Raw genomic sequence first — 23,378 nt, 5'->3', positions numbered from 1 at the left:
CTGTGCAGAAAATTTTGCTTTTTTAGTTGTTTATTGAAAATGAAAAGAAATATGGTGCTGAGAGTTCACGACTCTTCTGTCTCATCTCATCAACTGAAAGCAGCATCTAAGATGTCAAGGTAGTGACTCTGGCATCTCCACACTCATCGAGAACCGTCCTTATTGACGAACTGCTGCAGGGCGAATTTTAGTCAGCTTATTCTTTGACTTTCTAATCTTTTTTTTAAAACAGACAGCTTTAAAAAAAGAAATTCAATCTTTGAACTGTTTTTGTTCTCCAGATGCCATGATTGGACGCTAACCAAGCCCTGTTTAATCAGATTACTCACGATTTTACCAAATTTAAATTTAAATGTTTTTGTCTTTGTAATATTTTAATTTTGTGTAAATGTTCAAGAATTGGTACAATTATCCCATAAAAAAAAGAAACAAGATTAAATAAAGTGCAAAAAAAAAGAAGGCATGAACCTTTAAGATGTGTGACCATGATGCAAACTTGAAGAGTTTCTGTGATCAAGGAAAAGCAATGCTGCAACAAAACATGGAGCCATGTATTTAATAAATGCTTTTCAAAAGCATATCTTCACTTAGTGTACTTGTCCTTTGAGTCAATGAGCAGAGCTACACCTTACATGTCATTTTTAAAAGAAGTACCAACTGTTCTAGCTCTTAAAATACAAATCAACACAAAGAACAAAATGTAGATACAGGTTATTCATTAACAGTTGGAAATCTGCTGTCTACATTAAAAAACTCGGACAGAAAGATGAGATTTTGTAGCACAACATTCGTCTTCAACACATTGTTAAGGCAGCGACTGCTTCCCATGACGACTTTCTAATTCCTTCCTTTCTCTGCGACGAGGCGCTGCGTTGTTTCTCCTCACTTGCTCAAAGCTTCTGTCATCTCAGGAACAGCCTACAGAGAAAACAGAGGGTATTACTTTACAGTCATCAAACAAGCAGTATTAGCAGAGCTATTTACTGCAACAGCAGGCACTTCCATTCAAAGGATAATCTATATGACAACTTTAATTTGATTATTGTGCCAGCAATCATGTTTGCTTTGATAGTTGGAGAAACAAGTACGACCATTTGGGAATACAACAGTAATTTGGGGGCGACAGTGGCACCAGATGTAGGAGTTTGCCCGGAAATCAAATGGTTGATGGTTCAGGCCCCAGCTCTGGCTTGTGTGTCCTTGGACAAAACATTTTACCTACATTGCCTACTGATGGTGGCATCAGGGTATGGCAGCCTTGCTTCTGACAGTGAGTCCCAAGGCGGCTATGGCTAAAATGCAGTTTGCCAATATCAGTGTGTGCGTGAATGGGTGAATGATTGAATTAGTGTAAATATAAGTACAGGCCATTTACCATTTAATTTGCAGGTTTGCACCCAACAATGAGTTTTGAGATTTTCTCAGACAATATTGTGACATGCAGGCTATCCAAGCTGCTTGAACTCTTCTTTGTTCTTCTGTGTTCTGCACTTTATTCAGATCTTTATGGAAGTCAGTCCAACACAAAGAATTTAAGTCAGACTATTTGTAAAGATGTTGTTAGACCTGATGGAGAACATCCAAATATTAATTTTTACCGAAGTTTAAACTTAACTTAAAATTGAAGGTATAGTGGAGGATGTTCTTTTTCCGGGTGGATCATCAAAATAAGTGGTCCTCCTAAATGGCAATCATTCTGGTAATATGTTTATGTAAAGCCATCCTATGTGCTCCTTTTGCTTAAAGGTGTGGAAAAAATAGCAAACCTTCTTTTAGAAAGTAAGCTTGTATGAGCGATGCAAACAGCAACTTTTAAACAGAGCATACAGGAGGAGAAATGGGCTTGTGCATGCTCTCGCATGCATTTAATAATCTTTCCCTCATGGGTCTGAGTACAGGCTTGTGCATGTGCATTATTTTTTAAAGTGGAGAGGGCAGGTCTTTTCAAAAATTCTTGAAAATCCTCGACTATACCTTTATGTTCAGGACTTTGTCTGGCCCGCTCTTGCATATAAATCCTTTAATCTCAAATTGTTAGATTTCAGGTTCAGCTTTTACTGCTGGAAGGGGAACCACCCGTTCTTACTGAAGCCTTTTTACAGCCTCTAGATCAGGGATGTCACAACCCAGTTGAGGTCCAGTGCTGGTGTCCAGCACTTTTTAGATGTATCTGTTTTAACACACCTCAATCGAATAATGATGTCCTTTCCCAGAACTCTGGAGAACTTGACTTCAACAGACGATGTAATTAAGCCATTTTATTCAGGCGTATTGGACGAGGGAGGTTATCTCAAAGGTTGCAGGATACCGGCCCTTGAGGACAGGAATTTGACATCCCTGACCTAGATAAGCTGCCTCTCCATTAAACATCAAATTGCATAAATTGTAATTACGAAAATAAATTTGCTAAATGGAAACACTGCAATAAATAAAAAAAGCTATTTTTTTCCCACATTGGGGTAGTTTTTCGGTCGCATCGGAAATATATTTTGCAAAACTGCAATGAAACACTTCCTTCTTATCTCACGAGTGACCTGATCTACAGCTGGAGCTTCCTTGCCTTGTAAATAGACAAAGAAGAAGACCGGAAGCAGTTGGAGGAGGATGGCGCAGCATATTTGTCTGTATGAGGAGCCATGTTTCAGAAGCTTGAATGTTTCAAGGCATTCAGCTTTTTTCCAAATCGCTAGTTTAAAGGACCTCTTTATGGGTTTGTTATTGTTATTTTACTATCCAGCACAGATTTGTATATAGCATTACTGACAGCTTTCCTGTCAATAGATCCTCCTACCTTGGCTGCAGTCCCCTTGACTGATTTTCTGATTACTGCATTTCTAGATCAAGTGTTTCAATGCTGCTGTAGAGTAATAAGCTTGGTAGGTCCTCTATCTGTGTTCACATGATGGACTTTTAAAAGAAACCTCTGCAAGATGTTTAAAGTTGAAATTATTGTTTTATAACCCAACTATGCTTTAAAAATCTACAGAACTTCCCCTCTGCTGGATTTATACCGTCATCGAAATCCAAACAAGTAAACCTTTATTAATAAAGTAGATGATGAGTAGATGATTTAATTTTCAATTATTAAAACAATAAAATAAATGTATCCTTTTTATTCCATCCCATAACTATGAACCCCTTTTTGTTGGACTGCTGCTGAGATAAAATGTGCTGTTTTTGGTGATAACGCCTGGTGTCACAGTGTGGAAAAGTTGAAAGGTATGAAGTATTTTTTTGTTCATGGTAATGCAGCTGTAGGCGTCTCTTTCAGATGAACATGTCAGCTAATTTATTCACGTGCCTCTGGATTTGACTCCAGCTGAGGAGAATCATCAGTCACTGCCCGAGTTCCTGCAGGGTATCGATGTCCATTTAGGAAAAAAGCAGAGAGCCCATCCATTTTAATCAGTTATCTGAGGAGTGATCACATGTAAGATGATCTCACCCAGCAGGTCACAACTCTGCTGCTACCAGCTTATTCCTAATCACTCCTACAGAGTTTGTCAGGACACCTGGGCTGCTCAGCCACTACTGGAGGGCTAAATAAAACATGACCAACCGGACACACATGAAAATATAACCTGCTAGCCTTTCACAGACAGCACTGGACTCCGCTGTTAGTCATGCCAACTCGCCTGGCTCAATATCCTCGAGCACCAACTTGACACAAGAACGCAACTGAGCGTATAAAAGGCTTGGCAAGTCCACGCTAAGAACAACAACTTGGGCCAACTTTTATCCAGCTATTGATCAGTTCTGATATCTCCTGAGATGCTAATGTGGACTCCTCATGGCAGCAAGCACCAGCCAGAACCCTTCTTAGATTAATTCAAGAGCTTAATAATTCAGCAGTTGCACATTTCCATTAGCTGGAATAAGGCATCCTGCAAAATTTATTAAGTCAGGAAACAAATGTTATATTCTTCCCGTCATTCAGGACTAAAAGCTAACAAAACATTGGGAGTAAAGTTGCTTCGTCAAACCTTATATGAGACTGTTTTACCTATAGATGCTCACCTTAAAAAGATCCGCCACGAGGCCGTAATCAGCCACCTGGAAAATGGGAGCTTCTGGGTCCTTGTTGATAGCAACGATAGTCTAAAGGGGAAAACACAGACACAAACTATTAAAACACATCAAATGTAGTTATGAAACTGCTAATATGGGTTAAACTTTGTTAGAAAGAAACATCAAACCAGAGAAAAAGATAAAAACAAAAAAACAAAATGGGCTTTTCTTTGACCTCCAACTTTACCTTACTGTCTTTCATTCCGGCCAAGTGTTGAATAGCTCCAGAGATTCCAACAGCAATATACAGCTCCTAAGTAAAATGACATTATCAGGGATTAGACTAAAATTTATTAAACCGCCATGAAACCCTTAAGATGAAGTGCAGATGAAGTTCTTTGCACCTTGGTAAAGATGTTTATCAATGAGCTAAAATGAATTCATCTTTCCATGCAAGGCATTTGTTCCCCACAGTGAATAATTTGGAAAAATTATTAATCAGTAAGAGTACTTTTTCTATGAATGCCTGTTTCTAACAAACTCAGAGGTGCACAAATAATGGTTCAACATTGATGCTTATATAATCCCTCACTGCTGAACAGAACAGAACAGCATCGGGTCATCGCTTATTAAGGTCTCACAAAGTGGGAGCATTCAGAGAGAAAGAGCTTTCCTCCTCTGACTAAATTCTTAACCAAACTCCAGACTAAATTCTGTATCTTCAACTCCTTTTCCTTCTCCCAGCACACCTCCCTACTCAGAAGATGGAAGGTTTATGCTGTTTCTGGAGAACTGTTTGTGTGTTGATTGGATCATTATCCTGCTATAAGACCCAACAAAAGCCTTTACCATAATCTACTGGTAGAACTCATGTGATTTCCTATTTAAGGGTCATATATCATTTTAATGGGCTGAAATAATTAAATGTATTATTCAAGATAAATTGATTATTGAAATCAACTAATTTAGAAAATGATTAACCGTTAACTATATGACATGCTGACGGAGGAACCCACCTTGAGAAGTAATTATACCAAAATTGTAAAAAAAAAAAAAATATGTAAATATTTTGCATTTAATATGCTCTATTCAGAACTCCTGAAGTGGAAAAGTTTCCATTTCAACTAAATTTTTTAAAAGTTCTCTTTAAGGAACCTTTAGCTATATAAAATCGACAGATAAATCGATTTGCTAAATAATCGTTAGTTGCAGCCCACACATATGGTGATTAGGCTATTTAAGAAAGCTGAATGATGCCTCTATGTTGACATTTGTGATGGAAAGACAGGAAACAACCAGTTTCATACAGCAATGGTCTACCGGTTAAGCTGAGACTTGGAAACACCAGATTTCAATCTTTTTAATTTCTACCGTATTTTTCCCAGCCGAGTAATAATGGAAAAATGTAGGTCTTTAAAATTGTAATCCAATTAATTAGAGAACCTTATGCATTCGGTTATAAAAATAATTTTAAAAAGCTTTAAGTGTACTTTAAAGGTACTCTAAGGAACACAAACAATTATACGTGGATTTTTTTCATATAATTGTTCTAACTCCTTTCTTCCCTCCATTTGATAAATGCTCTCAATTAAAAACCAAGAAAATTTTCCTTTGAAATAATATCATACATCAATGGATTAATTCAGTTTCTCCATGAATATGGCTTGCACTGTCCAGTTAACTTCTCATATGAGGTTTCAGAGGAAGTACACTATCCATGCATGATCTAATTGACAGAAAAAAAAATAATGAAAATGACTCGTCTGCAGCTCTGCTCACTCTCCATGCACCTCTCCATTCCGCTCTAATGGATCAGTTAAATCACTTACGGCCGCTAAAAGTGCCAGCATGCACATTTCAAAGGAGCCTAATGTGTGGATAATCACAGCTGGGGTATCCTGACTGAATCACATAATGGTGAGTTAAGCTTTTCAAAATGAGAAGCCATCACTATCACACTGAACTGATGTGTTGAGGGTGATATAGAGACCACTCAAAGCAAAGCGTACCACATTAATACTGCCACTGAGCTTAAGCTCTGCAAAAATTTGAAAGATGAAACAAAACGGCATCCTTTTACCAACCCCCCCCCCCCCCCCCCCCCCCCCCCCCACCTACCAATATGTTGAACTATAGTAAGGCTGGACATACCGGTGCTACTATCTTGCCAGTCTGTCCAACTTGCATGTCATTCGGGACAAATCCAGCATCAACTGCAGCTCTTGAGGCCCCGACTGCAATAAAAATGATTCTCATTCTTATCTAAGATAACCATCTAGATTGAAAAAAGAACTACAAAAAACCCTCAGATTTCTCAACATACCAGCAGCGTTTAATTTGTCAGCAAGGTCGTAAAGCAGCTTGAAGTTGTCTCCACTCTTCAAGCCTCTTCCTAAAGAAAAACAAACCAAAAAAAAGAAAAAAAAAAAAAACAAGCATGGTCTGCCAACCCATTTTTTTTTTTGTAACATTTAATTTTCATATATCAAGACCATGAGGCGGTTGGTTTATACCTCCTGACACCACAACCTTTGCACTTGTCAGCTCTGGACGGTCGCTCTTTGTCAAGTTTTGCTCCAGCCACTCAGAAACTCCAGTAGGAGGAGTAGAAGCCACTGCGAGTTGGGATGCACACAATCACAAGCACAAACAAAACCAAACCTCCAATTAGATTGCTTATTTTCTTTTTAGCAATTACAAAAGAACAGATTTGTGACACCTTCTTCTGACGTAGCATTTCCTTCCCCCACAGGTGCTGCTTCAAAGGCCGTCCCTCTGACAGTGAAGACCTTGACTGTCTCGTTACACTTCACAGTGCTGAGGGCGTTTCCTGTACCAAACCAACATGCTTTACTTTAGAACTACAGCAAGACTTTTAGGCTTAACAAAAGACGGACAAAATATGTGCAAAGAATTTATTTAATGAATGCACTTCCTAAAATGTATAGTCTTGTTCTTAAGTTTGTCATACCTGCATAGATAGTCCTGACAAAGGTATCTGGAGATTTGATTTCGATAATATCTGAAACTGGGGCAACATCCAACTTGGCAGCGACTCTGGGAAGCAGATTCTATCAAATAAAATGCTGAGAGTTGGACTAAAGGACAAAAAGGACCAACTACAGACAGAGGTGGCAGAATGTTACCTTTCCAAAAGCAGAAGCTCCAGCACAGATATGAGTGAAGTTGAACTGCTTTTGTGTTTCCAGGATAAGGGGAGTCAACTCCTCTGCAAACGGAAAAACATGCAATCAGACTGAAAGGTAAATGCTGCCCATTATACTAAACAGCCAAAGTATCAAAGAACAACATTCTCTCATAAATTACTTATTTAAAAAAGTAGATCCCTAAAACTTAAAGGGATAGTTCGGGATTTTTGACATGAATCTGTATGGCATCCCCATCACCAGTGTCATGCAATCACACTGACTTACCCCTGGCAGCATCCTGTGAGCAGAGTTCTCGTCCAGATTTTGGTCAAGCCGAAAGTAGTCCGGCAGGTTTGCTAGACCCAGCGAAATAAAACGTTTCTCTTCCCAAAACATTATGTGTTCAAAAGAGTGATATTTTTGCATCCCAAAAACATTGTAGTGGAAAAAGTCACACGTCGTTATCACTTGGTCCTATTTTCTCTCTGTTCGTATCAGTGCGCGCCGTCATTCTGACAGCAAGCTCAACTTTGAGGAGGGCAGGGAAGTCGCTGTTGTTTGTGATGCAGACAGCAGCTGCTGCAACTCCGACATCCTCATCAATGGAAAGGTTCTGTATCTCGGGCATTACTAAATCCCACTCGTGGCAACAGTAGCATTCCACCTCTGTCTGCATTAATTCGCACTTGAAACAAGTGCACCATGATTTGTCGGCCACCCTGGATATCGCAGCTCCAGCTGAGGCTCCTGCGGCTCCGGCTTCAGCTTCCATCACTTCTCTGTCCACCCTCTCTCTTTCTGCCCGATCTAACTCCATTTGTCGAAGTTCATCATCAGTGTACTCGGGTTCATAAAGATATCCCTTTGGCTCTAAGTGGAAGTCGATGTTTTCCTCGTCGCTCTCGTAGTCAGACATCTTCCCCAGTAGTAAACAATCGCGAATCAAACAGGTAGGCCCTTAACCTGACAACAGCCAGATGCATGCCTCGCTCCGCCCAGCTAGGAGCTAGGCGGAGCGAGACATGCATCTGGCTGTTGTCAGGTTAGTAGGCCCTAGCTGTCAGGTCATGGTGTCGCGCGCACTGATACGAACAGAGAGAAAACAGGACCAAGTGATAACGACGTGTGACTTTTTCCACTACAATGTTTTTGGGATGCAAAAATATCACTCTTTTGAACACATAATGTTTTGGGAAGAGAAACGTTTTATTTCGCTGGGTCTAGCAAACCTGCCGGACTACTTTCGGCTTGACAAAAGCTGGACGAGAACTCTGCTCACAGGATGCTGCCAGGGGTAAGTCAGTGTGATTGCATGACACTGGTGATGAGGATGCCATACAGATTCATGTCAAAAATCCCGAACTATCCCTTTAAAAATAATTGTTTTGATATTTATTCAGTGATAGGCACAACTCTTTCAATAAATATAACAGGTTACATACCAGGCAAGGCGCCTTTGTAAGAGTCATGTTGGGCCACCAGAATCTTCTTCACACCCTGTACTTTGCTGATTTCTTCCACAACCTAAAAGCATTTCGATAAAATGAATTACAATGAAAATGTACCATTCACAATTTTACCATGTATAATCAAAAGTCTACAAATCATGATATAATCCTGAATTTCTAAACCCCATAAGTCAAACTAGCATTCTGGATTTTTGGCATGTCTGGATACAGTCCTAATCAATCAATAAGATTAAAAAAGAAAAGGTTATTTTTTAAATAAACTCACCTCACAAACTGAAAAAAATTGTATAAATACCAGACAGACTTGTGTTTTGAAGTCTGTTTTTGTTAACCAAGACAATTTTCAGCTTACAGTTAATGAAAAAAAACCCCACTAAATTATGATTGGAGCATTAAATCAGACCAATAAAATAAATAAATCTGAAGGATTTTACTATAGAAATGTGGGTTTTTAAAAAAACTCTGTTAAATACCTGTTCAAATGTTATTTACTGAAGGTTAAGTTCAATCTGTCTCATTGGAATTTCAACAAAACAGTAATCTTAGATTGTTCTACTTTATGTTCTAGTTGTAAGAGGAGGTCAGATTGGCCTAATATTAATAAATAACCTCATTGAGAAAAACTGGATCTACATTTTCTTGAGGCTTCGATCTGATTTTATCATCTGCAAACTAAGGTTTGGATTCACTAAACATTTAAGATTTTTGGTAACACTTCTCATTTGATGGGCATGATAAACTGAACGAAACATGAAGGGGGTTTTATATTTCAGTCAGGACTATAAAATAGCTCTGTTATTGCGTTTTTGTTCAACACTTTGGACTGTAGGTAAAAATTAGCAAGTCTATTAAAATCCAAGAGAAAGAGAGCATATATTTATTTAACAGGGTTTTATTTATTTATCTATTATTATTAACAAGATAAACCCACGAGGAACCAGTACTCTGACAGGTATCGATCGATCAGGGATAAAGCTGTTTCAGACCAAGCTAAACATCATCATAAACATAAACTGAAGTGCATCCACTTTTAGTAACTATAGTAATAAATTCAGTAAAAATTTCCTACCTTTGCACAGTTTGTTCCTGCAACCAGACAAGACACATCTCCACCCAGTTTACCAGCAGCAGTGATGGCGTTGAGAGTAATGGGGGTCAGCTTGTCATTATTGTGTTCTGCAACAACCAAGGTGCTCTGAAACCTCTGGATGAGTCCAGTCTGTTGGAAAACACATCTCAATCACTATGTGAGGAAAGGGGCTGCGAATTAAATGGCTCTTCTACTGAACTGACAGCTGGGGTCCAGATAGGGATCGACTGTCATTTCTGCCATAGTAGCCTGACATAACCTAGCGACACTGTTTAGGAGCATCAAGAGTCATTTAATTTCTACATACAAAGTAGTTATGGCCTACAATATTTAGGCAGAAAAAACGATAAAACAGATATAATTAAGCCTAAGTAAATACAAATTAAGGTATAATCCTTCCAGGTAGGGTTTATTACTGCTCTGGATCGAAGGGTTGTAGAACTGTTGAACTGTAATATTCCAAAAAGTTCTTGGCTGAACTGCAGAAAATACAAATAACATAAGTCTGCAAAGCTTAAATACATTATAAAGGCCTAAAATATCAATTGATAAATCAAAGACTAATTAGAACTGTAAACAAATAAATTTTAAAAACTCACAACCACAGATGAGAACTTTTGAACAACACTAATACCCTGCCATCTTTAATCAAAGTCATATCTCTATGAACATATAGGAACAAGCCTGTATAAACTGGTGTGGGCCAAACTACTGAGGTGACATCCAGATAGCAGGCAAACAACCTCTAGACAAGCTACATCCAGCTGTTTCAAAAGAGAACAGGAAAATACCAGCTGCTTCTAGACATCATAGATGTGACACATGATGGAAAACAATCCGAAAAAGTAAAACACATGCTCCTTTTTCTCTCATTTAAATGCTAACCACAAATAACAGCAACTGTCCAAAGTATTAACAGCTTAAAATTGAAGCTATACTTAAGTTCTGCAGAATAATGAAACACAATATAAAGGGAAATTTTAAAACATAGACAAAGCTGTGAAAAACTAAAGAATCTGAATGTTTCAATACATGCAGGTTTATCTGTAAATATAGTGCTGCTTAATGTTTACAGGGGGTTTTAAGGTTGTAACTCTTGAAAAAGATTCAAGAGCAAATAAAATATGGTGGAAAGCTATGAAAAATATTAAACTACGACTCTTATAGTAGCGCTGTATTTATTGTCATTGAAGCAGTTTCGTAACTTGTGCTGCGAGGTTTCATAATAGCTATGCTAACGCTGCTAAAACCAGAGTATTGGCTGGAAATGAAGGATTAAATGAAAAATATTTCAGTGTCTAAAGTTTGCAAATAGCAAATTTTACCATATTAGAAGTACAACTGTTGCAGACGGATTTCAAAAGTTTAACAACTGCTTAATTAGTCCAACTGAGTGAGCTAACCAGTTAGCATCAGCTACATAAACAATTAAGATGTGCGGCGCTATTAAACTTAAGCATTTTAAACCAAATAATGTAGCGGCTGTGTTTAATCAGTAAAACTCTTACCAGGCTTCTTAAGGTGGATTTATTTAAAACTCTGTTCATATTGGACCTCTGGTGTTTCTTCTGCGTTCTAGCTGCAGGGGTGTACAAGTGGACTTTATGCCAGGACGTTAGCAGTGAAATCTCGCGATACAGACAGTGTGGCAACATCTGTCTCCGCCTCAGGACAGCAAAACATAATCTTGAGGCTTTTGTAACGGTTCTTGAATTTTCCAAAAGAAATGAATCTTCTATCTATCTATCTATCTATCTATCTATCTATCTATCTATCTATCTATCTATCTATCTATCTATCTATCTATCTATCTATCTATCTATCTATCTATCTATCTATCTATCTATCTATCTACCTATCTATCTATCTATCCATCTATCTATCTATCTATCTATATCAAATAATTATAAATATATTTTTATATCCTATACAGCACTTCTGATCAAATGCAAACTACATTCTGTTGCTTTGTACTTGTGAGAATGTAATAACAATAAAGTTGAATTCTATTCTGTTCTATTCTATATATTTTAAAATATATTCAATATATCTAAATATATCCATATATTTTTTAATCGCTATCTTCAAAATAAAACACAGGATAAATCCACATATAAAAGACATATTTAGACTATATTTGGTTAAATAGGCACGTATTTACACTTTAAAGTATGGTATTATATTGTTACCTTTTAACTCTTCACTATTATGCTATTCTTACACATTTTTTCTAAGGTCCACATTTGTGTAACAATTTTTTTCAATAATCTTCTTACTGTTGTAGACACCAAAATTTCCCCATTGTGGCACAATAAAGGGATTTTCTATTCTATTTTATTAAGAGAACTATCAGTCAGTCCTGAGATCTGTCAAGATGGAATTAGAAAGATAAATATATACAAATCAGTACAGCAGTTTTTTATCTGTTTAGATTATTTTTCTGTTATGTGAGTGTGTGCGGTCTGGTCTTTACCTCCAATGTGGAGGAAGTGTTTTTGTATAATATTCTACATATGGGGACTTACAGGTACATATGTGCACAACAGGTCCCTACATGGCAAAGGTCTGTTCTTTGAATTAGGGTTAGGTTTAGGACTAAGGTGTATATTAAGTTTACATTAGGATTAGGTATATGTTGGTATGCTTAAGGTAAGGCTCTGGGTCAGGCCATATAAAATGAATGCAAGCCACAAAAATTTGAAAACAAGGCGTAGTGTGTGGTATTTTCTGTATTTTTCTTTTCTGATTTTTATACGCTTTTTTTTTTACATTTTTTTTTTACATTTATATATATATATATATATATATATATATATATATATATATATATATATATATATATATATATATATATATATATATATATATATATATATATATATATATATATATATATATAATACATACAAAATTTAGTTAAATTCAAACCAATTCCATTGTAGAGCTATCACTTTCTGACCCTTAACATAATCTATTAACACATAGGTGTTTGATCATTTAAACAGCACCTTTATCTCTGAAATGTTTCAAATCCAATTTCAATCTCCATACCATGTATCCTCTAGAATATTTTTTTGCTGATTTTAACTCTCTGAAATCTGTCAATGTGAACAATATTCCAGTAGAGGGCGCCCCAGAGCGCTATCACTGAATAATAATTATTGGTTCACCTAAAAGAGCAAAACAATGTATTTAAAAAAAGAAACAAAAATACCGGTAGTAGCCTATGGAGTAGCACAAAAAAAGAAATTCTTAAATAGCTTCACTACGACAATCTATCTTAAGCAACGTTTATTTTTAAGACTTATAACTTAACATATCAGCTACAGGTATAAAAAAAAGGAAATATAAAAAATCAACAGTCCATTTGGAAAATACTCACTACCCTACATTTCAATGAACACAGTGTAAATCATATCAAAAACTGAAGGTAGCATCATAGAGATCAAAGCCATTTATAGGTGTTGCTTAACTAGATATTAAGGTTATTTCTGCAAAGCAAGTCTCATAGCCTGCGCATATATACAGAACCTCACTATAGGGGCTTCGAGCAGAGATTTGCATGACCAACACAGGTCCAGGTTTCTGCAGACGTCACTGGTCGATGGTCTTTGTTTTCTCCCCACCTCCCGGAGGAGGAATACAAGTTTATCGTGCAGCCAGGGACGGGACGGTCGGGCTCCTCCGTCCGCGGGCGTCGACTTTCTTTCCTGTATGGTGGACGTCCTGCTCAACACTTCTTTCTTGGATGATATGGGGGATCATTCAAAAAGTAAGATACCTTTATTTCCAGGAACAACACTCTTTATGTAATACTTATAAGCCTAATAATTTGTTGATATTTTTTTAATACATCAACACAAACATCCTAATGAAAAAAACATTATTTCTATCATAAGGTGGAAAAAAATGGAAAGCAACTTTTAAGATCAGAGTAGCTTTTGCGCAGCAACAGCTCATGTTTGGATGGGCGGTCATGTTGGTTTTGCACTAGTTTCTCTCAAGGTGACTGTGGGGTTCAACATGCATCTGTCACAGTTTCACATTAATGCACCTTCTCCGCACAGAGAAGTCGGGAATCGCAATGTGCGTGGGCTGTGGAAGTCAGATACGCGACCAGTACATCCTGAGAGTGTCCCCGGACCTGGAGTGGCATGCTGCCTGCCTCAAATGTGCAGAGTGCAACCAGTATCTGGACGAGACTTGCACTTGTTTCGTCCGGGACGGAAAGACTTACTGTAAAAGAGATTATGCAAGGTACATGGCCTGAAAGGTGGATCAATTTATTCTCTATTTTTGCGCTTCAAAAAAATGAAAAATAAAAAAATGATAACGCCAAAAGAGTAAATGTATTTTACTGTTTTAAAATATAAGCTTTAGGTCTGTCTAATTAATGCAAATACATATTTGTGCCTTTTTCCTCAGATTATTTGGTATTAAATGTGCAAAATGCGACATGGGCTTCTGCAGCAGCGACCTGGTGATGAGGGCCCGGGGAAATGTTTATCACATGGAGTGTTTTCGGTGCTCGGTGTGTAGCCGGCACCTCCTGCCGGGGGATGAGTTCTCACTGCGGGACGATGAGCTGCTGTGTCGGGCCGATCACGGCTTGTTGGTGGAGCGGTCCTCTGCAGGGAGCCCGCTGAGCCCTGGGAACCTCCCCACCAGGCCCCTGCACATAGCTGGTAATTATTATTTTTTTATTATCATATTAACTTTATTGCAATATCTGCTTAGGCTTTAGCATATTATTATTATTTTTTAATTATCTTTTTAATTTTCTACCCTAGATCCCATTTCAGTCCGGCATCCACCTCACCATCGGAACCACGTCCACAAACAGTCTGAAAAGACCACCCGCGTCCGGACGGTTCTGAACGAGAAGCAGCTGCACACGCTGCGGACCTGCTACAACGCCAACCCGAGGCCGGACGCCCTGATGAAGGAGCAGCTGGTGGAGATGACCGGCCTGAGCCCCAGAGTGATCCGGGTCTGGTTCCAGAACAAGCGCTGCAAGGACAAGAAGAAGTCTATCCTGATGAAGCAGCTTCAGCAGCAGCAGCAGAGCGACAAAACAGTATGTGGATCTTTATCAGGGAGAAAACATCCTGTTATTCTGGAGAAATAGAAAATAATCAACTAGTTTTACTTATCCACATTGTAAAGTCATAATTGAGTATTAATTGGGGAAAAATATCATAAAAATCAGAAGGAAATCTAAAATTGCATGCTTATATTGTTTTTTTTTTCTCCCAAAAACATTCTTAACTACGTTTTCCCTTAAAAGTACAACATCTGAACAAAATGAACTGTTTTCATCCCCCTGTTAGAATCTGCAGGGCCTGACAGGCACTCCTCTGGTGGCTGGGAGTCCGATCAGACATGACAACACCGTGCAGGGGAACCCAGTGGAGGTACAGACCTACCAGCCTCCGTGGAAAAGCCTCAGCGACTTTGCTCTGCAGACCGATCTGGACCAGCCTGCTTTCCAGCAACTGGTAGGTCTGCGTTTATGGGCATGTGTCAAAACGCCTGCAAAGGACAGAAAAATATATATTTTTTTACTGAAGGTTTAGTTGTTTTTTCACCCGATCTATTTAAAGGGCCTAAATTGCATGCTGTGATTTTATTAAAATTTGGAGAAAAAGAAAATCCGTTGAATTACAATTGACCTTTGGGTCATAATATCAAATCTATATAAATTACCCTGTGCAGGAACCTTGTATAAGAATCCTGCTATATATAAAGCTGTCATATGTGCACTGCAACAAAAAAAAAAAGGAATCCAAATAAGTTATTTTTTCTTAAATTAAGTGCATTTTTCCTTGAATTGAGGAGATAAGTGAGACAATTTGCCAATGGAACAAGACAATTTACATGTAAAATAAGAAAAAAAACAACTGTATTGTCTTATTTCAAGTGCATGTTATCTAATTATCTTATTCTAAGAATAAAAATACTCATTCCACTGTAAATCATCTTATTTATCTGCTAAAATTAAGGGTAAATAGACTTAATTTAAGAAATATTACTTATTTCTAGATTGTTTTTGCAGTGTGTATGCTCTTTAAAAATGCCATGCACATTTTTCTTTCTTTGGCACAATATTTAAGCTGATGTAAGGAGTACATTTCTCCACTGTGAGATCAATAAAGTCAATCAATCATACCAAGCTGGGATTATGATATATATAAATATATATAGGCTATATATATATATAATTTTTTTTACTTGTCTGTGTCTCCTGCACAGGTCTCTTTCTCTGAGTCGGGCTCTTTGGGCAACTCCTCGGGCAGCGATGTAACCTCCCTATCATCCCAGTTACCGGACACACCGAACAGCATGGTCCCGAGTCCCGTCGACACGTGATGAGGCAGACGGGTCAGCTGGTGGCCGAAAACTCAGCCTCATCATCCCCATAAAGGAAGCGCAAGGAAGACATTCAAGGGAACCGGGCTGGATTATACTGCAGGATCCATCCATGCAGATCGGAACTGGGAGGACTGAAGCTCTAAATGCTTCCTGGATCCACAATTGTAGATGAACACGAGGGGCTTCCTCTTGTAGAGAAAAAAAAGTCGTGCCAATAGCTACATGGATATACTGGGAAGGATGTGATTGGATTAAAGCACATAAGCCAGTGCTGGACGTCTGCGCGTCGAAGATTCCAGTATGTTTGTCAGGAAAATGCAACCTGTGTAGATGTGCATGATCTGTAAGATTCACTAGACTGACGTAAATTATTGGATCAGATGAAAGAGGTGTAGCCTACCTCACCTTTCCTATAAGAAAATAAGTTATTACTATTTATTATGAAGGCAAATATAACTGATCTTATCAATAAAACAACTGCTTACTGCATGCATAAAATCAATTTTGTCGATCAAGGCGTTCAGTATATATATATATATATATATATATATTTTTTTTCGTTTGAAGAAATATAGGGAAAAGAGATCATCTTTCGGTTAAATGAAAAAAAAAAACATAATAATTGATGTTTTGATATTTAATTATTCAAGGAAGATTTAGGTTTGGATGAGTAAGCAGAGTTTGGTTAGAGAGTTTTATAAAATAAAATAAAAATAGAGATAGGAAGACGTCAGCTACCATGGGCTTCTTGAGCGCTGATTGCAGCCAGCAAACATTCTTTCTGGTGAAATAAGTCAATCTTTCCCTAAAAGTCTTAAAGATCATAAAAATCTCGATGGATTCACAGAATATTACATTTTTGAAACAGGCAATTAATTTGAAGATGTCTAATATTTAGCAAATAAAAGTTAGAAATAAGACAAATATTCTGTGAATATGATCAGAGCGGTCAGGAGTATAATAAAAGGAAGAGATCATAATAATTAATATATTATTTATTTTGTTTACTGTAAAAAGACAGCAATAACCATAGATCCGGATTTTAAACCTTTAAAAAAAAAAAAAAAAAAAAATTAAAGACCAGTTGGCAATAATTTGTGGCAATAAGAAATGCTTGTTGAAAAGTATTAGTAAAAAAAGGAGAAAAAAAAACAGTTAGAGGATGACGTCATCCAGTATTAAGGCTTCTATTCTTTTATTAAATCGTTCAAAGTTTTCACAGTGAATGAACAAAATCGTGCATAAATGAATTGGCTGTAGGAAGACAACTGATGAAACTGTAAGTAACCTCTCTGGTTGGATGTATTCAAGGTCTGGAGACCATTCCTTAATTCTAATAAAACTAGAGTTTGCTAAAAAAAAATAAAATAATAATAATAATAATTCTTTTGAACATATTGAAGTTAGAAAAAATAGGATTCGTATCTGAAATGCCTTGTTTAGAAGATATATTTCTGAAAGGGAGAAAGTTTATAGTTGAAATCAAGGCAAAAAATATCCATTTAAAAAGCTTTAACAATTCTGTTTAGAGTTGTCTGCAGGTTTGGCAGACTTTTAATCTGCTTAGATAGTTTCTGAGCCAAGATCAGTGACTGATTGTTGACAAGATATTATTGAGCTTTTTGCCCTGTGTCAGGGGTCAGTGAATCAGACAATAAGTGTCCGCTGTTCTCCAGCTTTAAGCGTTTGCAATGTTTGCATTGGCTCCCATTTCTAACATGACGCGCCTTTGCAGCCAGATTCCAAACAAACTTTACGCAGCGTTTGCTGATGATATAAAAATGTACATTTGCTTTTAGACTAAATCAATTTTAGCCTACAAAACTGGAGTCCTGTATTATTGGACTGGAAGTCTAGACTGAGTAGCCTCCAGGCAGCGGGGGCCCCTTATCTCCATCTGGCATCACCTGTAAGGGATCCAGTGGGCTGACTGAGCCGCGCAGCGCTGAGGGGACTCCATGTTGCCTGCGGACGCATCTTCAGTTTATTTTCATTCCAGCAGGAATCCTGAGCGACAAATAGCCGCTGGACAGGAGAGCATGAGGGTCAAGCTTGGACTGACACTCTACACCTCAGCAATTTGTTGGGGAGGATCGGTTTTTATCAGCGAGGGAAATTGAGCCCAATTCAAATAATAATAAAACAACAGAACATGCTGAGAACTAGTCTAAATATGTCAAAGATTTCATTGTAGCAATAGCTCATCTTATAAAGAAAATACACACCAGTAAAATATAAGATAAGGTTTTCTTTTTCTTTACATACTTACCATAAACTTGAGATAACCTATGTATTTTAGCATTATATCATCTGAACATTTCACAGGCCCCAGATTTCAACATCACTGATTTAAAGCAAGCCTGAATGAGCTGGGAGATGGTACCAGTTTCACACTGATTAAATAAAAGGCTGATTCCTACATTTCTTTATCTATTCTGAGACACCGTTTCAGACCTACAATACAAACATTTTTTTCTTAATGAAATTAAAATCTGTATGTCAGCGAATCCATCCCCGTTTCACACTTAAAGACTTCTGGAGAACAAAGCAAGAAAAATTAAAAATGTTTAAAATTACCCTTTTTTAAGTGGTGAGAGAAACGGTGATTTACAAAAGTTTATTTTATTGAAATATACTATTAAATGGTAAAAATCAACAGGACAAGCAAAATCTTGCAGAGCTTTAATACAAAATATATCAACTAACCCCCCGCCCCCCCAAAAAGTATGGTAATTGGCCTTTAGCTATGAAATAATCTATTAAGACAAATGGAGACCCACCTGCTGTATTAGTTTAGCTGGTGCTCAATGTGTATAGAATAAATCAGAGAATCGACAGGATAGAACAGTATTTCACAAACTTTATTAAATGAAATATATTAACTCGTAAATGGCTCCTTGAACATGGAGTTATGAAATGAAACTATAAATGGTTGATATTTTCTAATAGTGGAACTAGGAACAGAAAGAATACACAAAAAACAAGAATCTTGTGACCAAAAATAAAATGACAGAAACAAATAAATTAACGTAAAACGGTACAGAAAGTGATTAACAAATTATAAATAACAGTAGAAGTAAAATTTATTTCCATTACTTGGATGAACAGAGATAGATTTGAATGAAGTATTCAAATAGCTAAACCATATTTTGAACAGCAGATGTCTAGTTTTTTTTATTTCACATTATGCATAAATAAAATTTACACTCACACTACGTACATGCAAAATTGCTCTAAAAAAAAAAAAAAAAAAAAACAGGAAAAAGCTATGACACTAAATCTCACAGGTCTTTCTAACGAACGTTCATAAACCATTCGGAGTTAACATCCTCTAAGTTAACAGAAACTGCACTAATCAAAATGACCGGAAAATTGTATATAACTATATGTGTCTCATTTCCGTCAGCTGCAAAAACAGAATGGATTAAATCACTGTTTTATTCTTAGCTTAATAACAAATAACTTGTAGCTAGGAGCAGCACTTATGCTCAAAATATGTATTTTTTATTTCAGAGTTACTTCTACCCACAATAAAATGTAATAATATCGAGAAATCGGCATAGTAGTAAACATTTAATTAACGAGTGAAATACAGTAAACGAACAGAGGCGTCCCCGAACGTTTGGCAAACAAGTTACAGCACAATTAAATGTTTTATTCTATAAACTGTGCAACAGGAACAAACACATGCAAAACCACTTAAACAGCAAAACAACCGATAAAGTATTTAAACTTTAATTAACAAATAAGACATTTTGTGCAAATTATTCTGCTGCATCAACAAGATTTCCACGAAATCAACATGGATGCAACATATAAGGCCTTTTAACGTATTAAACATTGATGTCATCAAGGAATTACCCTTTGAAATGGCTAAACTGGGATTTTTAAATCAGAGGACTGAGTTCAACTCGATCCCTCCTCCTGCTTCTTGAGAAAAAATTGCAGGGCTGAGTCCCACTGATCTCTTGGAAAGCGGTAGGACAGCATGCAGTAATCCAGCAAACATCGGGGAGCTAAACAGGGAGAAAAACACAACCTTTAATACAGAGTGTGGCAGAAACCATTAATGCTTTAGAGGAAATCACATGAGTCAGAGCTTCTCATAAAAATAAAATACCACTGAAGAGAAGAAAAATCAAAGCAGAAGGACAAAGTTTCTAATAACATAAATTTAGCTAAATAACTTACCATTTTTATTGATCTTATCGTCTGAATCCTTCTCATTTGCAGCACAGTCCTATGAAGAAAAAGGCTTTTTAAATGAGGATGCAAGGATACCAAAATTATCAACATAATTAAATAACTTCTTAATCATACTACATGGTTTAAGCACAAAGCAACACTTAAGGAAGGAAACGTTTAAGCTGCTGTGACAGTTCCATCTCATCGTGAATTACTCGGCTATCCAGGATTAAGTTGCTCCACTCGGAGGAATGTTCCTGAGCTTAACACGGTTGAGGGCAGCGGGGCAAGACGCCATGCATTATTGGTTTGTTTGAAAGAAATGACAATGGCTTGTCTCCCTTTGAATGGAAGTTAATCGGTGTTTAAACAGTGGTGGCTGCAGCGTGGCGAAGAGGGCTTGTTGTCAGAGGAAGATGAAGGAGAAGAGATGTTTACTGGGAGTTGAAGCAGTGGCAGGTAAATCCACCGTGAAGGAATCCATTTATCTTGGTAAAAGCCCGCCTGCTAAAGATTCACCGGCGGCCCAGACCACCTCCTGTCAATTAGCTAATGGACTGCTAATGTGGTGGAATTGTGTGATGTACGCGAATAAACCAAGAGTTTGACTTTTTTTTTTTTTAAAGATGCTCCAAGTCGGCAGCAGATTAAATGAATATATTACCCCGCATATTTTTAAGCTAGCATAAAACATTGCTTTTATTTTTCCAAATTGCCATTTACCTGAATGAATGTAGCCAGCAGCACACAGCTCATCTCCTGCTGCAGGATCACCTTGTTATGAGAGTTGTTGTAACAGGCAGAGATGAGGGTAGGAAAGAGCACTCTGATGAGGCGTGGGTGGCTGAAGTATTGGAAGGGCAGCTGACACAATTTCTGCAGCACGCTGGGCTGGCGGCCAGACTGCACCATCACCTGGAACACACAAAAAGCGGCCAGTCAGACACTAAAACCCGACAGTGGTGCTGCTGGTTGTAAATCAGCACCCTGCGCCCCTCCCACATGTAAATCTGCCTCTAAAACAACATACAAACAGCCATTAGGAGGAGACCTGGGGAGGAGAGCCTCCCACTGCACAATCACAAGCTATAAAACACAATGGGGGAGAAGAGTGGAAGAATGACAACACGATAAGCTGCAATAGAGGGAAAATTTTAAATGTAAGCTGATGTCCTCATTAGCGATTAAAACTTTACTTTCAAGTCTGGTGTGAAGCTTCAAAGCAGTCGGTGCAGGAGTTAAGCTCGGGTTAAGAGGGCACTCGCAGTGCAACCGGGGTATGAAGGGGTGGAGCTGGAGGTCAAACACACCGTGTACAAAGTTTTACCAGAAATGGGCAAAGTCATTAACACTAATAGAGATTCCTTACTCAGTTTTTTATTTATTTATAAACATTTGAAACTAAAATAGTTCTTTAAGAATTGAAGAAAAATATGAGAACACATATCTATAAAAACAAAAAAAAACTGTTTAATAATAGGAGCAGAGACATCTTCAATCATGAAAGAGAGAGCAGTTACTTTAACAGAAATGTTACTAGTATTTCATAAAAAAAAAGACTTATAAAGTTCACATTTTGAAGATTGTTTGGCATCTAATATGAGCTGTTAGCCTGGCCTTCATTACAACAGACGTTTTTGTGCACGTTCTCTAAAACAGTGATTCAGAAACATTGATGCTTAGAGACGAAAGTGGTGGAAGAAACTCGACTTTTTTAATCTGCTGAATATAAAAGTACCTCTAATGAGCCAGTTAAACAAGAATATTTGCATTTCATTTCTTTTAAAAAGAATGCATTAATGTGCCTTACTGTGATCAATTTTGTTAGTTTAATTTCTGATGAGCATCCAAAGATCCTCTATATGTAGATTTGAGCCCTCCTGACCCAGACACTGGAGACATCAGCGCTAGAGAAAGTCAAGAGAACGGCTTAAATCAGAGTTTTCCTAAAGGCTTCCAATTTTGTTTTATAAACATGTTTAAAAATCGTTCTGCTACCTAAGGAGTCTTGCTATCTCTCCTCTATCAAAGCTGATTGATCCAAAAAAATCTCCATATGTTGCAGAAGTTATTGATTCCTTGAGTTTGAGACGGCCCTCTTCAGCACGGGTTTACAGGTACGGACCGCAGGACCGCCGACTCAACATCAATGGAAACCAGAAGGCTGTGGGAAGGTCCCACAGTCGCCGTAACATAAATTAAAAAGATTTACAAGGTTTTAACAAATACACACTAATAGCCTTCCATTGGCCCCCCCTCTGATAATGCACTCCAAGTTTGAGAAGCAGGATAAACAAAGCGATAAGTCACTACTTTTATCTGTTTAAAGAGCCGCTTCAGAGCTGAACCCTTTTATTTATTTTTTTTACTGTGGCGACACAAAATAGTTTCATTTCCGATCATCACTTAAAATCAATCTGTAAAAGAGGTTTATCTTCATTTAGTTTTATACTAAATGTTTAAAGCACTAGATGTGTCATCTGGAATGTTGCGTCAGGAAGGGCATTCGGCATAAATAATTTACCACGTCTGTGAACGAGTCATATCGTCCTGAGTGAGGGAGCAGGAAACAGGACACAAACATGTCAACTGGAAATGTGATTATCTGTAGGGCTGCAACTAATGATTATTTTGCAAATCGATTAATCTATCGATAATTTTTTATTTTTATTAATCGATTAATTATCGGCTAACCAAAGGTTCCTTATGGAAGAGTTTATACGAAATCAAACCAGGTGTAACTAAACCGTTTTTACTTGTGGAGTTCTGGATAGAGCATATTGACAGACAAAAACATTTTATTTGATCTAAAATGCAAAATGTATATATATTCTTTTTAAAATGTTGCTATAATTGCTGCTCTAAATAGGTTGCTCTGTCAGCTACAGTCTTGTTTTAGAGTCTAAACTCCAGTTAACGATTAATCGATTACTAAATTAGCTGATGATTATTTCAATAATCTATTAAATCACGATTAATGTGATTACCATAGTTGTATCAGCCCCAATTATCTGTCAAAGTTACAAAAGGCTGGAATAATTTATTTTCAGTTTCTGAAATTCACTAAAATTCTGAAACGTTAAAAAGCCTACAATTTTTCTTTAA

General features: G+C 37.3%; 3 protein-coding genes across 5 annotated transcripts in view; 1 reads left to right on the top strand and 2 right to left on the bottom strand.

Moving 5' to 3' along the window:
- Window positions 1-544: 544 nt before the first annotated feature.
- etfa (electron transfer flavoprotein subunit alpha) lies at window positions 545-11,375 on the bottom strand. The gene is made up of 12 exons (XM_038268813.1): window positions 11,225-11,375; window positions 9,696-9,845; window positions 8,600-8,681; window positions 7,155-7,237; window positions 6,980-7,079; window positions 6,728-6,838; window positions 6,522-6,623; window positions 6,332-6,400; window positions 6,160-6,242; window positions 4,256-4,321; window positions 4,018-4,098; window positions 545-918 (listed from the first exon to the last, which is right to left on the bottom strand). Exons 1-12 carry the CDS (start codon window positions 11,369-11,371, stop codon window positions 883-885), a joined length of 1,110 nt encoding a protein of 369 aa, XP_038124741.1. The 5' UTR covers window positions 11,372-11,375; the 3' UTR covers window positions 545-882.
- Window positions 11,376-13,305: 1,930 nt separating this feature from the next.
- isl2a (ISL LIM homeobox 2a) lies at window positions 13,306-16,590 on the top strand. The gene is given in 7 exon segments (XM_038268742.1): window positions 13,306-13,393; window positions 13,396-13,488; window positions 13,784-13,973; window positions 14,142-14,401; window positions 14,507-14,793; window positions 15,047-15,214; window positions 15,969-16,590. Coding segments are annotated over 7 exon segments (1,188 nt in total). The 5' UTR covers window positions 13,306-13,320; the 3' UTR covers window positions 16,086-16,590.
- Window positions 16,591-18,931: 2,341 nt separating this feature from the next.
- Window positions 18,932-23,378, bottom strand: part of scaper (S-phase cyclin A-associated protein in the ER) — a 71,413-nt gene continuing 66,966 nt past the window's right edge. For all 3 annotated transcript variants that reach the window (XM_038268739.1, XM_038268741.1, XM_038268740.1), the window contains 3 exons: window positions 20,997-21,188; window positions 20,280-20,328; window positions 18,932-20,104 (listed from right to left, as the gene is read on the bottom strand). In XM_038268739.1, the coding sequence (XP_038124667.1) occupies window positions 19,995-20,104; window positions 20,280-20,328; window positions 20,997-21,188 (351 nt within the window). In that variant the 3' untranslated portion in view covers window positions 18,932-19,994. The remainder of the gene's footprint in view (window positions 20,105-20,279; window positions 20,329-20,996; window positions 21,189-23,378) is intronic.

The sequence above is a fragment of the Cyprinodon tularosa genome, unplaced genomic scaffold (assembly GCF_016077235.1).
Source record: "Cyprinodon tularosa strain WSP-4 unplaced genomic scaffold, ASM1607723v1 ctg71, whole genome shotgun sequence".
NCBI lineage: Eukaryota > Metazoa > Chordata > Actinopteri > Cyprinodontiformes > Cyprinodontidae > Cyprinodon > Cyprinodon tularosa.
The sequence above is the reverse complement of the archived record's forward strand: the minus strand, read 5'-3'. Positions and strand labels throughout refer to the sequence as shown.